Raw genomic sequence first — 17706 nt, 5'->3', positions numbered from 1 at the left:
TACTGAGTTTAGAACACATATAACCCAGATTTGTTTTACGTTATAAAAGCATATGTCAGTAGTCACAGTCTTTAGTTTCAGTGTGCAAGTGCAACAGTATCACCTAGGCACCATACATGGCTATTACACCAAAATGTATTTTCAGTTTCTGTACTTTTCCCTGACTTTTTTTTTGTGAACTATTGTAAACTACTTTGACCTATTTCAGCCTTAAACACTTATTTAAACCTGACCCTATAGTAGCTTTGATTTTTGTAGGAACCTTTTTATTGATTTATTGTATATTCTGTTATGTAGGGTAGAAAAAACTCTGAAATGTAGAAGAGTGGAGTATAAAGTAACATTGAAGTAAAACCCTTCATGTGATTGTTAAGTTCATTGCTTGAGGTAATGTACTCTGTAATGCTTCCTTACAGGGTATGAATACGATTGATAAACCTTGTATAAAACATGTGCAGTATCATGTCATTTAAAAACACTATGACTGCATTTAGAATATTTATGGTGATAAATAGATGATATATACAGTCTATGATATAATGCAATGCAATGTCATATTGCTGAAACGATCATTATATGTATAACCAGTAGAGGGCGTACGTCGACTTTTCAACACCTTGAACTTTCAAAATAAAAGATCCTGTTTAAAACTCATCCGCAGAACTTACGGGCTGGGCTCTATTAGGGTTTTAAAACCGTGGTTTATGATTAACCTTCTTAATATTTATAAGTGCTCGCTCACAAGTATAAATCATGACACCAACACTTTATCCTTTCATGTGACCTACACATGGGTCTTGTTTTCACTTCCGGGGTGTGTGTGTCAGTGTGAGCTGGGGCCAATGACATAGTGAAGGAGTCAGTGAAAACATTGGCGTAACAAACTTTGTTATCCCACAAGGTTTGAACCCGGAACCTAGCGCTGAATCCGTGTCCGACATGTCGTCCACCGCCTCGGGTTTTTCAGAGCAGCAGCAGCCGCGCAGAGGAGCGCAGGTAAACAAACTACAGGATGCTAACGTGTTAGCTCCGGAGCTAGCTTCCCTCTGGGTGATCCTGTTGTGTCTCCTGCTGTTCTAATCTCATCAGTCAGTCTGTGAAGTGACGCTGTGTGAACTAACTAATGACTTCAACATGGATCCTGATACATGTGGTGTGTGTTGATGTGCAGATGCCAGTGGGGGCTGACTACATCCCCACGGAGGAGGAGAAGAATGTGTTCAAGGAGTGCAACCAGGAGAGCTTCTGGTACAGGTGTAAGTTCATATCATGCACAAACACACGTCAGACTGCTCTTTTTAAAGGGATAGTTCACCCTTTAAATGAATATTCACTCATTTTTCGAATCACCACAATGCCGATGGAGGGGTTGGGTGAAGTGTTTGAGTCCACAAAACCCTTTAGGAGTTTCAGGGGTAAAAGGTGTTCGAGTCATATCCAAACCAATGAGGTAACTGGTGACCACTTCTTCAAAACAACAGGTGCAATCCAAGTCTCTGGAAGCCCTGACATTCAAATTCATTTACACCATGTTTTTAGCCTTAATGTCTGCTGTGATCCACGCGTGAACAGAGGAGGATATCAGAGGACATTTAGGCCTAAAACATGGTGTAAATGACATCACATTTGAATGTCGAGGCTTAGGGACACTTGGATGACACCACAGGAGCAGTATGGAGGCATTTTATGTCGTTTTCTTACCAACACTTCAATTGTATTGGATTTGGCTGCAACACTGTTTACTCCTGAAACTCCAAAAGTGGTTTGTCGACACTTCACACTTCACACACCCCTCCATCGGCAAAGTGGTGAGTGGATAATGAGTGAATTTTCATTTTTGGCTAAACTATTCCTTTGATTTAACATGGTGAAAACATGCTTCTGTGTCTCCTCCTTATTCATCATCATGCTTCCTTCACAGCGGTGCCCTTCTCTGTGGTCGGCATGGCTCTCACCCAAGCACTGGTTACCAAAGGTAAGACACAATGTGGAGCAGTCAACCAAATATCAGTGAACGGATGTAAACACGTGTTGAATCTTTAAGTTGACCCTATTCTGTTTCCTTTGTAGGGACCCTGTCTGCATCTCCAAGGTTTGGATCACTACCCAAAGTGGCCTGTGAGTTCTTGAATGTTAAGATGGGAGAGAAACACACTCAATGTGTCGACTAACTGTTATAACACCTCAGATAACTATCATCATATCAACATTAACAAATTTATAAAGAGAGAGAGAAAATGTCCCATGTGTGGAATTTCTAACATGGGTTATTATGTCTGTGCTTGTCTCCAGTTGCTGGCTTTTGTGGCTACCTGGTTGGGAAGATGTCGTACATGAAGAAGTGCCAGGAGAAGTTCCAAAGGTTGGAGAACTCTCCTCTGGCAGAAGCTATTAGACAGAGGACAGGGCAGCATCCACAAAAGTGAGTATAGAAAACTTGTTTGTATTACTGCATGTTTTGATCTATTGAACTTCCCCTTTACCATTTTTGTGTTCTCGCAGTCCCAGGGGTCCCCAGACAGAGATGAGTGACCCAGACAACCAGTCATTTGACCCCATGTTCAAGCCAGCAGATGCCACCAGCCCAATGGCCCGCAACAGCAGAGACTATGAGTACGGCTTCAATACCGAGGCACCCAAAGCAGACGACCACAGCGCCACAGGTAAAAAAACTGAATGATTATTGTAATGTGCAAATTTGTTTATTTTTGTATTCTGCACAAATCAACCCTTTGGATCATTTTGCTAATCAACATAATGTGTATGTTTCTATGTCCCTGTCCCCATCAGCGTCAGTCCAGTCATTTGTGGACGAGGGGGAGCCCAGCAGGAAATCGATCCTCTATGAGGACCTAAGGGGCAAAAACAGAGAGAACTACGAGGTTGCACTAACCCAGAAGGCTGAAACGCAGCTCAAAACAACACCTGAGAGGGAGCGAGAAAGACCCAAGAAAGAGGGTAAGCTGCTGCTGCGTAACTGGGTCAAACACCTGCTGGGTTAGGAAAAGTTGAAGGGTTTATATTCAGGTGCATCTGATGTTTTAAACTTATTTTTCCTTTTTCTCTCTCTTGTCTTTTAGCAAAGAAAAACGCCTATGGAGACTCCTGGGACGAATGAGTCCTTATTTGAGCTGATGTGATTATACGACACTTGAGTCAGACTAAGCCTCAGGAGACATGAAAATGTATGAGTTTGTGATCAGTATGTATTTGTGAGTGAATCAATTAAACCGAACCGCTTGAAGACTAGAACTGTCTCTATCTTTGCTTAGGCATTGAGTTGAATTAAAAGAGAAACAATATTGAAGCTACATTTTACAGCTGCATGCACTCAATATAGTCAATAACAATTGATGGTATATTGAGTTTTTACTTGTTACTCGATAACATGAGCCTTGGTTTAGGGGAATGTTTACTGGCTATAAACCAACAAAATATAAACAATTGAGTTTTAAAGGGAAAAAATGGATGGAAGTTCTAAAAACTTTAAAGTCAGTGTCTACGTCGCACAAATCGCCAAAAAGACATTTTGCTGACATTAAGATCAAGTGATACGAATTAGATAAAATACTGAAATACTGGATCACAAAAATAATATTAATGAAGAATTGTTAAAAAAATATAAAAAACACTTGCCTATGACATCAGCAGGATGTAATCAACCTCAGCATTTCACCCATATTGTTATACCTTGTCCTCTATCATACTTTATAAAGATCTGGTAGGGTTGAAACATTTGTTTTTCCCAGTCAATTGAGGATTTCCAATCACAGAATGTCCGCTCAATTGACTTTCTGCCACAATTCCAGTTTTCAACGGGTAAATTAGAGTTTTTATCTGGTAGACGGTAAATTTTTTCATGCCGTATACACGCACGTATTTATTTGCAGAAATAAGAAACAAAGAATACAAAAGACTATCAAAATTAAAAGTATGCACAAATGTCACCTGACACATTAAAACATTCAATGTCATTTGATCATTCAAGAAGGTCGATCATCTTGTCAGTTGCCTTTTTCTTTTACTTTGTAGTCCACACAGCTTAGTGACAAGAGCTGCAGCAGGTGCACTATCACTTATTGTGGTTTTGGAGAATAAAGCAGTACAAGATATGGCTTCTATACATATGTGGGGTGTAGAACTAAACATGACCATGACTATGAGCGTGGTGGCTGTGATTGCAGCTGTGGCCGTGATCGAGTCCTAAGTTATGTGTCGGTCCATGTCCATGAGAATGAAGAGGAGTGGGACCAGACAGAGCACTCTTTGAGTTGGGCCAGCCTTCGTACGACACAGTAGCAGCAGGGTTAACGCTTGATATTGGAGCGTAAGCCTGGACCGGGTAGGAGCCTGGTGTTGGATTGATCTGTGGAAGCAGGGTCTTCCTCCTTTCTTCTGCGGAGGCAGGGACAAACAGGTCACCGCAGAGGCTCCTCAGCAGCCTGAATGGCATCAGCTTCTCCACAACACCTGCCCTGGCCTCTGACACTTCCAGAAGAGAGAACCATCCTTTCCCGTACAGCCACCCGACCAGGATTGCGATGACATTACAGGGGAGCACACAGTGGGGAAAGAGGGCGCTGGTGAGGATGAGGAACACCCAGGGGAGAACCATGGCGGGGAAACTGACTCCACACAAGAACCCTTTGGACACCTTGGTGTGCATGGTGGTGAGAGCCACACAGGCCAGGGCCACAGGGAGCAGGCCCTCGGTGTGGGTGTGAGTCTGGCTGCTGTCGGCCTGCAGCATCAGATCCAGGAAGCTGTAGCACAGGCCGGTGGTGGTGGACAGCAGCAGGAAGACAGACAGGAAGCGGACGGTGCCCACACCTTTCTCCAGGCTGCCACAGAGGAACACCAGGGCTGTGATGTTCAGGAGCAGCTGAGCTAAACTTCTATGATAGACGGGGAATGAGAAGAGTCTGTGGATGTGTCCACTTTGGAAGACAGCAGCACCGACACTGAGGAAACCCTGAGTTAAGCTGAAGTACGTTTGAATACAGAATACAACACACGATAGCAGGGCCAGAGTGAAAACACCACCGGTGATGACAGGAACCATGTCTTTTACAACCTCTGATATTATTTTTAAGTAATCCATAGCGGCCACTGAGCTATTTAACTACGGTCATTCACGGCCAGTTGAGCTGATTCAAGCGATAACCAGGAAGTCAGCAAACCAGCAGCGCTTCAATCGTCTCCACGTTCCTTCTGAAACAGGAAGTACTGTCCCATCCACGTGGTGTCCGCTGTTTACTTCTCACCCTGATGCATCTGGAGGAATGGAGCTCCTACAATCACCGAGAAATCATTCTACTGATGGCAGCATGAACACGACTGTGGACAAGTAAACGAAGCAAACCAGAATAAGGCTGGTTCGACTGTATGTCCGGTCAAACCATTCAAAATAAAGTACATTTAACAGAACGGTGGCAGGTTCTTGATTAAATGTTACTTGTGACTGCGTGTATTAGTTAAATATTTCACACATATAAGTTGCAAGTCAGTCAAAACTGTAAAATTCCAACTCTCTAAAGCCTGCTGGGCCATACGAACCACAGCATATAACTTATTGCTGTGGTTCGTATCTTATTTTGAAGTAGTATTTGCTTATTTTCCGGTTTATTATTTTCATTGGTGTACTAGTAGTAGAAGTAGTAGAGTGCTCGCGCCAGGGTTGTTATAATTGTTGTTACAAATACTAAAAACATGATATAATATATTGTATCGTAGCAACAGTGATGGGACGTTCTCTGGAACTAAACTTAAGACTTAAAACTTGATATTTAAATTTAACTTTGTATAATGCACTGATTAGATTAAATTACCAAGTAACTTTTTAGTGGTAAAAGCTGTCTCCACATTGTTGATGATACCTAAACACACCTAAACTAACTTTAAATGTGTTTTTATTTTTAAAGTAGTAAAGTCCTACATGTGTACAATCAAATCAGTTTATTTCTGGATATTTCAAACTTCTATAAAAACATTTTCCTAATAAGTTCAGAGTGAGACTGATATGCCTGTGTTCAGGACCTCTCTGACTTTCAATATACTGAAGATCAAACATTTTTACTGTATAGATTAGGAGATTTTTCAAAGTAAAGGCTGCCGCTTTTTAACGGCAGAAAAGTAAAAGGTTTGAATGCATATTACAGAGGCAATGGGAAGATGTGGGTTAAGAAAAATAAACGCTGCCACCACCAAGCCACAGGAGGACACCAGACAGGAGGGCCAAGTGAAGAGGAAGAGGTGCAAGATCTTCCCAGCTGCCAAAGACCTTAAAGCCAGCAGCTCGGGTTCCAAGTGCTCCAGCCCTGTGTGCAAGGAGCACAAACATGTGATATTCATTTGTGAGGCATGTATGCACTGAGATGGCAATTTGCACTGTACCCATTTGAATTTATTTAATCAGTTTTCTTTTCTTTTATTCATTCATTTTATACATTCACCACAGTTCACTACAGTTCAACATCAGTTTTATCGGTTGTATGGTGTATGTAAGTGAGACAAAGTGACAAAATTTCAAATTTTAAATGTGTAATTCTTTGGTCCAAATCATTGCTAAAATAATATTTTTTAAGAAAATCATTATTACAGTATGTGTTGTTTTTTTTTACCACACTTGCATACCTGGGTCATTTTTTGACCCATGTGTGTAAACTTGATGTAAAAATACAAAAAATATTTTAGTTCATAAATTGAGAAAGACAAAATGAAAATAATAATTTGTGGTAATCAATAACAAGATATTCAATGAATACTTTGAATATTAAATGATGAAATAAATTGATTTAAAAAAATATAGCAAAGAAACACTCAGGCTCGAGTAGGTCAGTCACCTGTGAAGACCAGCATAATTTACCCCTGAACCAGCGCGGAGAAATGCGCTCCCTGGGCCGCAGGGATGAGCCAGCCCCACGCCACTAGGCTGCCATGGGTGGAACCAGGACACCAGTGGACACAGGAGCTGGGTCCGAACCATAGACTGTATATAACTCCGAACTCATGGCTAAGTTTGGCAGGCTGTCGTGTTGGCAGGACTTCAACCACCTATTCATTGCACAATATCTAATAATATGTAAATTAAAAAACAAAAATGAACCATAACTATTTCAAATTAAGTATATAAAAAAAATTATATTAAATTAAATAAAAAAATTAAATTAAATTAAATTAATTTTTTTTTAAAACTGTTAAAAATCAATATTTCTCCTCCCTCTCCCTCTCTGATGTCAAATGATCGCCTGTACAAACATTTAATAAATAAATCAAATGAGACGTCAGCACGTCTGCCCCCCTTCCGGTGTCGTCCGGTTACTGCGGCGGATGTTGATGTTTTGTTTCTGTTCTGCTGAAGTGAACGATGTGAACTGAATCTTCTCCGGGACGGACTGATTTCCCCACCCTGCGTGTCTTCACGGCTCTCCCGACACTCTCTCCCCGGTGACCCCCCCTCCCTCTGTCCGCCGGCACCGTGTCTCTCCCGGTGTCCCCCCCGGGAAGCGAGAGGCCGAGTCGTGCGATGATGGAGGACTTTGACGAGATCTACGAAGAGGAGGAGGAAGAGGAGGACGAGGACAGGGCCGCGGAGGAGCAGCTCCTCAAGTACGCTCCGGACCCGGTGGTGGTGCGAGGATCCGGCCACGTCACCGTGTAAGCGACCGGCGAGGCCCACGGGAAGGGAGAGGGGTCGTTCACCGGCACCGCGGAGGGTCTCCGAGCCCCCGGGGTTAGCAGGCTGCTAGCTGGGTTAGCCGCCGGTGACCTACCGTAGCCTGCGAGTTACCGTTAGCATAGAGCTAACTCAGCGAGGAGTGGCTGTAGCTTTGCTTTTAGCTCAAGTGGATCATTTGTAGGGCTGCCACTAACGACTATTGTTCTATCGATTAATCGGACGACTATTTTTTCGATTAGTCGATTAATCTAAACGACTAATTTTCCTCCACAAAAATCAAATTGACCATTCATTTCAGTTAATTTTATTTTGACAACAACAAACTGTATGTCATCGTATAATGCAGCACGAAACAAAAAGGTAAACAAAGGTTCAAATATTAAAGTGCAAAACTGTTGGTTTAAACTAGCAACTCCAACGTGATAAAAATAAATAAAAAAGAGGGCTTATAAGTTGAGTCAGCAGTGCAACTCAAAAAGATATCAAAGTTTCTATTTAACCCCTTATCAAAATAAAAAAGTTAGGTCTGCATATTAAACAAAGTGCCACATGTTTAAAGTATAAGAAACAATGGTGTCCAGCTCAAAATCCCACTCAAACGTCAGTTAGACATGTTTGTTGTAATGTAAGAATGTCAGCATGTCCACATGTTCTGGACTCAGGCAGCTATTGTGCCTAGTTAGGTCGGATGGTTTCTTCATAAGCTGTTGTCAGTGTCATTGTTTCCCTCGTATTTGGGGTTAGCTTCTATTCCAGCAGCTAATGCTTATTTACGTTATCGATGCATGTGACACTTGTTTTTGCCAAATAAAATTAGTCTGTTATCTAAAATGGTGGCGAGAAATAAAGGCTCATCACATTACCTCAGAGTTACTTTACGATAGTGTGTTTAAACAAATGGAAGTTTGAAACTGAAGAGATGTTCAGTTTATTAAAGACTGCTCATGTCTGAGGAGATGCGAAAAGTTAACGTTGACATTTCTGTTTAAATAGTTAAAATTCATCGATTGTTGATTGTCTGCTGAGGGTCAATAAATTCATGAAATCAATGATAACTGATTTCAACACAGTTTGGGAATCATGTCAAGAAATAGCTCTGACCCCATTTAACCCCAGTTTGTTTTTCCATTGATTATTTTTTATAATCCGTGTCAAAGTTCAGTCATAGAAACGAGGAGTTTTTAAACTTAAGCACAAGAGAACAAGAATTAAACTCTCCTGACAGAGGGTTAGGGTTAGAGAGCACGATCGTGTAGATGATTCCTAACAAAGTCACACGTTAGCTGCTGCTTCCCATAACCATGAATTCACACCGGTTTCAAAATGTGTTTTCTTGACACTGGAGAATTAGCGTATCTAATATTTTTAGAGAATATTTAAGGTTCTTTCACTGTTTTTGAATAATTGACTTAAAGATGATAATTGGCTAATCATGTCATCCCTGGACTCAATGTGGAGTTTTAATGCAAGCATGCCATCATACGAATACTTATTAGTTTACACAGAGACAGGCAACTGTTTCCAGCAGACTATTAACATTATGCTGTGGTGGCAGAAAGAACTTAAGTTTTTCGATGTCCTCTAATACAGTCTGGTAGGGAGAAGAGCAACTTTCATTTACTCTGTAGACTTAGTTTGGATCTAATCTACAGAGTTTCTATATGTAGAAAGATATCAGTTTTAATGACATTCTGCTATGCTTATACTTTTTTACTATACTTTTTTTTACCTCTCCCCTTCAGGTTTGGGCTTAGCAACAAATTTGAGTCCGAATGTCCTTCAGCACTTACAGGGAAGGTGAGTGTCATGTTATTTGTCACCACAATGTTAACTATGGTAAATTCTCCCATTTTTCATTTTATTTACATCACATAAATATTACTTGAATCTTATTACCTTTACATCAAAATGTCTTTCCCCTTTGGCACTAACATCAACACATACATTTTTCTCATCGCCAAGACAAAATCATATTAAATTCCACATTAACTTGCCATTTACGGGCATGAACGGTTATTTACTATACCTTGTAAATGTGCCTCCTTTAGGTGGCGCCGGAGGAATTCAAAGCCAGTATCAATCGTGTAAACAGCTGCCTGAGGAAGACGCTGCCGGTGAACGTGCGGTGGCTCCTGTGCGGCTGCCTCTGCTGCTGCTGCACGTTGGGCTTTAGTTTGTGGCCTGTCATCTGCCTCAGCAAGAGGGTGAGACGTTCCCCCACTGTCCATCCCTCGTATGATCCAGTGATTAAACCTGATTTGCAACAACAGTCTATCAAAAATCAACTTGCAGAAAAGCTTTGTTGGCTGAAGGAACAAAAACATTATAATTTGACATCACTGTTTTTTTCCAGACAAGAAGATCGTTAGAGAAGCTCCTGGAGTGGGAGAACACCAGACTTTACCATAAGGTGAGTAGAGAAGACCTGTGGATATCTGAATATTAGTATTGTAACATGTTATATACACCATCTGATCCCTCTCACACTCTGTTTACAGTTGTGTTTGCATTGGAGATTAAGCAAAAGGAAGTGTGAAACCAACAACATGATGGAATATGTAAGTATCTGCCGTGGTTAGTGTTTGAGTTCTGTTTTTGTCTTCTGGTTTTACAGCACATGGTTGATAAAAGGTGTGCAGGGCTGAGTATGTTGTGGTTCTGATGAGGTGATGATACATGATCCATAATATGTCGGCTCATCAGTAGAAATATTCCGATAATTATGGGAGCATCGGGAATGCCTTAGATACTGCCAAACTTCCAGGTGAGGTTTTGGCGAGTCTGCAAATCTATGTAGCGATCCGATACCACGTCTTTAAAGAACATTAGTTTAACTCAGTTAAAACTGTAATGTTATTCTCCTTGAAATCACTCTTTCTTCGCTGCTCCAAAACTACAAAAGTAATTTCCGGTGGTTTAGTTTTAGCAATGTTTGATACTGGAAGGTCCCACAAGAAAAAACGATGGTCTGTACCATGTACAAGATTTCCGGTTTGAAATGGTACTCAGTATTGGCTGTTATTGGACAAGGGCCAGGTATCAGAATTGGGAAGGGAAGAATTGGTATCGGAACATCTTGACTCATCAGTTACCATATTCCTGCATGGGGGGGTGGTTTATCATACACTGAGGAAAGATTTTACAACTGAAAATATCTCACGGCTAAATTCATTTTATCCTGAGTCCCCACGATCTACAGCACTATCACAGAATTACATCATTCATGTTATGAAGTATCCCAACTGATGAGCACTCACACAATTCACAGCTACATGATCTGACATTACATTGTTGCAAGAGTTGAGGCAGGTTCAACTTCTTCTTGGATAGTAGCCACCGTTAAAATACATGAGGAGGCTGCATTTTTTCCACACAATAACGATAATCCACTGAATTTAGCATTCCGGAAATCAAGCTACCTCACCATGTTAATACAAAGGTTCTGTGAATCTGGTCAGACCATGAAGAAGTCCTGCAGCACCGATTTGCAGTGTTGTCCCAGAATGAACAGAGATAGTAAAGTAATTGCTACTTTGGTGGTAATGCCATCACACTTCCACTTTAACAATCTGCTCTTTTCTCTTTATCACCTGCAGGTAATACTAATAGAGTTCCTACCTAAGATCCCCATCTTCAGACCGGATTAGCCCAAATGTGGCTGATCTCAAACCACCACTGCTGCCCAGCTCGGCCACAGAACCACGATGGCTGTCAAGCTCCTTAACGACTCCCCCATCCCAAAACACCAACACAATATTTTTGTTTACAAAGTAGCATCGATCCTTTTTTGACTCGTTCTCCCACGCATACTCCATCTACACCCTTGTTTACAAATCCAGCATCCCGGCTCCAGAACTGGAGCGGATTCACCGTTGAACCTTCACCCTTCGGACGAGCTGGCACACTGTTTAGCCATGCGAGCCGGTACCAGCCTGTGGGATGTCAGAGGAATCCCAGCCGCGGGCAGTATTATTGATTTCAGAGCCAGGAGCTGGAGACTGGACTCTCGAACTGGGTTCTCTAAGCTACAACTGGAATTTCTTTTTTGTCACTTGTATGTTCCCTAACCTAAGCACATGGCACAGTCAGACCATGATAAAACCAACGCTTTCATACGTTGCCTACCGTCAGACCGCCAACTTCACCTGCAAAAAAATACACCCCAGTGCATTTGTATCAGTTGGTCTGGTGCTCTCGGTTCCAGGCTGTGGAGGCAACGTGACATGACGGAACTCCAAAGGAACCTTCATCTAAATCAACTCGGTAACGGACCGACGAGTCCCACTGAAATGTGTTGGGCCAGTGGCCAAAACTCACAAAAGAAAAAAGTCACTTATCATCTACCAGACATTGTTGTCCTCTCTCCTCCTTTCATATCTCCGCACACTTACTGTGCGTCACCCTAACCCAGTGACAATCACACACTTTGACTGTACTCCCCATAGAATGACTGGGTCTTAAATGCTACATCGTTTACCTGGAAAACTTTGTGTTTTCTCCCAGTGTGTGCGTGCAGGTGATTGGCTGGTTGCCAGGCAACTGCGTCTGAGTCACAGTGGAACATGTGAGAAGGCCACGGGTGTAGATGAAAGGAACGCTTGGTTTCTTTATATATTTTTTTAGTATCTCAAGTTTTGTTTACTCTTCTGGTGAAGGGGGCAGTCTGTGCGTGTTAACCTGTTCACCGTGTGTGTGTGTTTGTGAGAAAAGTCTGAGGGCAAAACGTATGCAAAAGAAGTCAAATCAGACATGAAGACACGCTTTACTCGGCAAAGTCGGGTTCTTTTTTTGAAGTATTTTCTTTGCCATACCTGATCTTTGTTACTTTTGTTGTAATTTATACACGTGAGTGTGCATTTTTGAGATAGGCCTCAGTTGTTTTTTGTTTTTTTCTGCAAAGGTATGGTTGTTTCCCTTTTTGTCTTCTGGACATGTGTCAACACTAAAGCACACAATCGCTTTGTTCTTAACACCTTCACATGGGCCTCTCTTCCTTATCTGCCAACCGAGGCCTGTTTATATGAGGATGTTGAGGATGTGGGTCCTTTCTGAGAAAGTTCCTCTGTCTTAGACATAGTCTGACTCATTACATTGAGAGGCCTGGGGAGACGTAAGAGTGTTCGATCCTCTTTATTAGGCGCTGGGTAATACCAGCGTTCTGTATCACAAAGCAAGATTATTAAAATCAGCTTCATAACTGCACTGGATAAAATCAGATTACTCCCAGATCAGCATCATGGTCTTCAAAGCTGTGTTTTATATTAGCAAAAGTGAAACGTGTTACTTTTAACAATGGATCCAGAGAAAACTAGAATCTCAGTAGAACGCATACCGCCACCAGCAACCAGCAGGCCCCTTATGAAACATTTAAATTCACCTGATTTTTATTTGGATCTGGACCAAATTGCACAAACTCAAATATCTGTCCCTTAAATATGTCAGAATATTTTTCAATATCCATGAATTTGTTCCTTGGGAAATCATGGAAAGTGTCAAAAGACACCCTATCAGATCCACAATAAAATTGAATGGGTTTTTTTTTCTTAGATAATGCGGAACCCTGCCAACAAACCAACCAACAGTCAAACGGAAAACTTTCCCATGTTTAAGATCATTGTTTTTGGTTCCTGGCCTGTAACTGTACCGACCCATTCTCACTCCCCTCATTAGTCCTGTGTGCAGCAGCAGGTAGATGTTTCCAAAGATGATTAACCTACTATACGATACCTGGCCAGCACCAAACTGACACACAACAAATACTTGGTGGATATTGGACATGAATCAGATGTTTGGAAATGATTCCAAACTAGGGCTGCCCATGCTTGTACAATGTATAAGCGATATATCCATATATATTAAACTTTTTTTTAATTGACTTATATTGCGATAATTCTTGCTATTGATTTATTGCCCTGCCCCAGTCCAATGAATCCTGATGTTGCACTATCTATAGGGTGTGCCAATTAACAACTGTTTCAGTTATCAGGGTAACTATCAATCCTGCTTTGAGATTAAAGCCCAAGACAACATAATACAGATCACATCATGAAGCACATCTCAGTTTTATTCAACATACAATCTCTTACCATCAAGTGGGAGAAAGGGGAGAAGGAAGATATGGATTAAACATCTCCCACTCAGTCCACCTCTTGATTTATCAAAACCACCCAAACACTGACTGACACTGTGAGATTGTGTGTTGCACGGAAAGTTGAAGGTCACTCAGCTCTGGTTGATTGTATGGGTCACACTCAGGGGATTATTCTAGAAAAACAATATGTAGCATTGGACAAATCTCAGTGTCAGGTAGGTTCTAAAGTTGCACCAGGGAGTCAAGTAACGACGTAACAGAGATCACATGACTTGAACGGCTGTAAAACGATGTGTCTGGAGATTGTTATGGAATTGAAACCCGCCCCGAAGAAAAAAACAATTGAATCAGTCTGTGGACTTCCTGTTAAGACAGGAAGCAGTTTTATACCACAGACCCACAAATCTTGGACATTGGATTAGTTTATCTGTTATACCAGTGGGTCGCCAATCGGCTCATCAGTCACTTTTCTATTTTTTGATTGTGGTCTGTTCTGTGTAAATGGAGGCATATGGCCATATGCAGATATCTGTGGTGTGTGTGTGCATGCACGGTGTGTGCAGATGCAAATATTCTCTGTAGATCTCAGACTGTGATTGAACCCTGCACAGAAAACAAGTCATTTTTATATAATCTTGCGTTTGCTGTTTGTTTGCGTGTGTGTGGATGTGCGTGTGAGGGAGCGAAAGGTATGTGTACATATGACTCATGAGAAAGTGTATGTACAGTAATAAACTACCAATAAATAAGGCTATGAGCATCCTCCTCTGTCAACTCAGTGTGATTTTAAATCAACTCCACCAAGGTTATGTTTTCATCTCTGTTTGTCTGTTCTGCAACACAGGGTATTTTTCAACATTATCCCTTCATTTTCAGTCAATAATTCTCTGGATCTTTATAAGGATTGCACACACTCATAGATGTTAGTCCCGTAAACACAAGTCATGAGTTACTCTCTGTGAAATCAATGAAATTGTTGAAAAAGGCCCTATAAGAAAGTGAACAACAGTCATTTGTCATATTCATCTTAGTTTTTATTAGAAGACTTGTCTTCACACAGACTTGGTGTTTTCATTATGTTGTGATTAGTTGATTTTATTTGAATCATGCTCTTCACTTGGAGATCAGTTTGATCAGGGTGTCCAATCCGCTTGTAAGGTCGCCCAACCTGCTTGAAAACGTAGACATCATGTCATTCATGTCACTGGTCAGATCAGTGGTCTCGCTTTCTGGGGAGAGAGAATCATCCGGACACAAACCTGCAACGTTCCCCAGTACAAATGAAAAAACAAACAAAAAAAGGTGAAATTGTGCAACCATTTTTTTTTAAATTTTGCTAAAAAACAGAACTGCAAACTCTAGGCAAGAGTTTGACCTGGATCACTGTGGTTTGGAGTAAGATGTGACAGCAGTATTTTTGATTCACTCATGAGATTTATGCTTTATGTTACATTTTTAGAACTCGATAATGATCGATGGCATCACTCTCGTTGGAAGCTGTGTTTTTGACCCAGGTGCTTTCCACAAACCGATTGGTCGGCACCACGGCCCCTGGAACGGTTGTGCTTTCTGCTATGACTATCCATTTCCCCAGCAGCTGAAAGTGACAGTCCCAACCTCAGTTACGTAGAATGACAGATATGGTCACATTCAAAATAGAACAATATGCACAAAGTGAGATTGTGAGAGACTCGGGGCAAGTGAGAAAAGAGAGTGCGTCTTACCTGGTCTCTTCCCTGGTTTACAGCAGGTTGGATTAGAGGCCCACAGCTCGTCACAGGAGCCGACTGTCCGACAGACAGAAGACTGAGCGCAGCCACGGCAACATAAACAACCTCCATCATCATGGCTCCTGATTCAGTGTGTCTGTGTTTCTCACTGGTCCCCGTTTGAAGCTGACTGCATCTTATTAAGGACAAAACTGGTGCATCAGAGGCTCATTCCAAATGAAATCGTCATCTGTTTACACTTGTGTTGCAATGTGGTTGATACGTGAAGGTCAGCGGGGAAGTAAGAGTACGACCACTATTACCAATGGTGCATATTATACCTGATTTATAAATGACATGTAATGTAATTTAATTAGGCGGTGGGTAATACCAGCGTTCTGTATTACGAAGCAAGATTATTAGAATCAGCTTCATAACTGCACTTAATAAAATCAGATTACTCCCAGATCCGCATCATGGTCTTTAAAGCTGTGTTTTATATTAGCAAAAGTGAAACGTGTTACTTTTAACAATGACTCCAGAGAAAACTAGAAACTCAATAGAAGGCATACTGCCACCAGCACCCAGCAGTCCCCTTATGAAACAACATTTAAATTCACCTGATTTTTATTTGGATCTGGACCAAATTGCACAAACTCAAATATCTGTCCCTTAAATATGTCAGAATATTTTTCAATATCCATGAATTTGTTCCTTGGGAAATCATGGAAAGTGTCAAAAGACACCCTATCAGATCCACAATGAAATTTAATGGGTTCTTTTTTCTTAGATAATGCGGAACCCTGCTAACAAACCAACCAACAGTCAAACGGAAAACTTTCCCATGTTTAAGATCATTGTTTTTGGTTCCTGGCCTGTAACTGTACCGACCCATTCTCACTCCCCCCATTAGTCCTGTGTGCAGCAGCAGGTAGATGTTTCCAAAGATGATTAACCTACTATACGATACCTGGCCAGCACCAAACAGCTGACACACAACAAATACTTGGTGGATATTGGACATGAATCAGATGTTTGTAAATTATTCCAAACTAGGGCTGCCCATGCTTGTACAATGTATAAGAGATATATCCATATATATTAAACTTTTTTTAATTGACTGTTATATTGCGATAATTCTTGCTATTGATTTATTGCCCTGCCCCAGTCCAATAAATCCTGATGTTGCACTATCTATAGGGTGTGCCAATTAACAACTGTTTCAGTTATCAGGGTAACTATCAATCCTGCTTTGAGATTAAAGGCCCAAGACAACATATTACAGATCACATCATGAAGCACATCTCAGTTTTATTCAACATACAATCTCTTACCATCAAGTGGGAGAAAGGGGAGAAGGACGATATGGATAAACATCTCCCACTCAGTCCACCTCTTGATTTATCAAAACCACCCAAACACTGACTGACACTGTGAGATTGTGTGTTGCACGGAAAGTTGAAGGCCACTCAGCTCTGGTTGATTGTATGGGTCACACTCAGGGGATTATTCTAGTAAAACAATATGTAGCATTGGACAAATCTCAGTGTCAGGTAGGTTCTAAAGTTGCACCAGGGAGTCAAGTAACGACGTAACAGAGATCACATGACTTGAACGGCTGTAAAACGATGTGTCTGGAGATTGTTATGGAATTGAAACCCGCCCCGAAGAAAAAAACAATTGAATCAGTCTGTGGACTTCCTGTTAAGACAGGAAGCAGTTTTATACCACAGACCCACAAATCTTGGACATTGGATTAGTTTATCTGTTATACCAGAGGGTCGCCAATCGGCTCATCAGTCACTTTTCTATTTTTTGATTGTTGTCTGTTCTGTGTAAATGGAGGCATATGGCCATATGCAGATATCTGTGGTGTGTGTGTGCATGCACGGTGTGTGCAGATGCAAATATTCTCCGTAGATCTCAGACTGTGATTGAACCCTGCACAGAAAACAAGTCATTTTTATATAATCTTGCGTTTGCTGTTTGTTTGCGTGTGTGTGGATGTGTGTGTGAGGGAGCGAAAGGTATGTGTACATATGACTCATGAGAAAGTGTATGTACAGTAATAAACTACCAATAAACAAGGCTATGAGCATCCTCCTCTGTCAACTCAGTGTGATTTTTAATCAACTCCACCAAGGTTATGTTTTCATCTCTGTTTGTCTGTTCTGCAACACAGAGTATTTTTCAACATTATCCCTTCATTTTCAGTCAATAATTCTCTG

At 41.3% G+C, this 17706-nt stretch overlaps 3 protein-coding genes across 3 annotated transcripts; 2 read left to right on the top strand and 1 right to left on the bottom strand.

Annotated features, from left to right (window-relative positions):
• Positions 1-823: 823 nt before the first annotated feature.
• Positions 824-3244, top strand: LOC133022044 (OCIA domain-containing protein 1-like). Its single transcript, XM_061089062.1, has 8 exons — positions 824-996; positions 1172-1256; positions 1922-1975; positions 2071-2118; positions 2293-2422; positions 2503-2663; positions 2791-2958; positions 3081-3244. The coding sequence occupies exons 1-8, from the start codon at positions 940-942 to the stop codon at positions 3116-3118; spliced, it is 741 nt and encodes a 246-aa protein (XP_060945045.1). The 5' UTR covers positions 824-939; the 3' UTR covers positions 3119-3244.
• A 398-nt stretch (positions 3245-3642) lies between these two features.
• On the bottom strand, positions 3643-5316 carry rhbdd2 (rhomboid domain containing 2). The gene has a single exon (XM_061092437.1). The coding sequence runs from the start codon at positions 5099-5101 to the stop codon at positions 4142-4144; it is 960 nt and encodes a 319-aa protein (XP_060948420.1). The 5' UTR covers positions 5102-5316; the 3' UTR covers positions 3643-4141.
• Positions 5317-7334: 2018 nt separating this feature from the next.
• chic2 (cysteine-rich hydrophobic domain 2) lies at positions 7335-14543 on the top strand. Its single transcript, XM_061088417.1, has 6 exons — positions 7335-7656; positions 9421-9475; positions 9727-9882; positions 10032-10088; positions 10177-10236; positions 11275-14543. The coding sequence occupies exons 1-6, from the start codon at positions 7526-7528 to the stop codon at positions 11323-11325; spliced, it is 510 nt and encodes a 169-aa protein (XP_060944400.1). The 5' UTR covers positions 7335-7525; the 3' UTR covers positions 11326-14543.
• Positions 14544-17706: the final 3163 nt, after the last annotated feature.

The sequence above is a fragment of the Limanda limanda genome, chromosome 2 (assembly GCF_963576545.1).
Source record: "Limanda limanda chromosome 2, fLimLim1.1, whole genome shotgun sequence".
In the NCBI taxonomy this organism is placed as follows: domain Eukaryota; kingdom Metazoa; phylum Chordata; class Actinopteri; order Pleuronectiformes; family Pleuronectidae; genus Limanda; species Limanda limanda.
The sequence above is the reverse complement of the archived record's forward strand: the minus strand, read 5'-3'. Positions and strand labels throughout refer to the sequence as shown.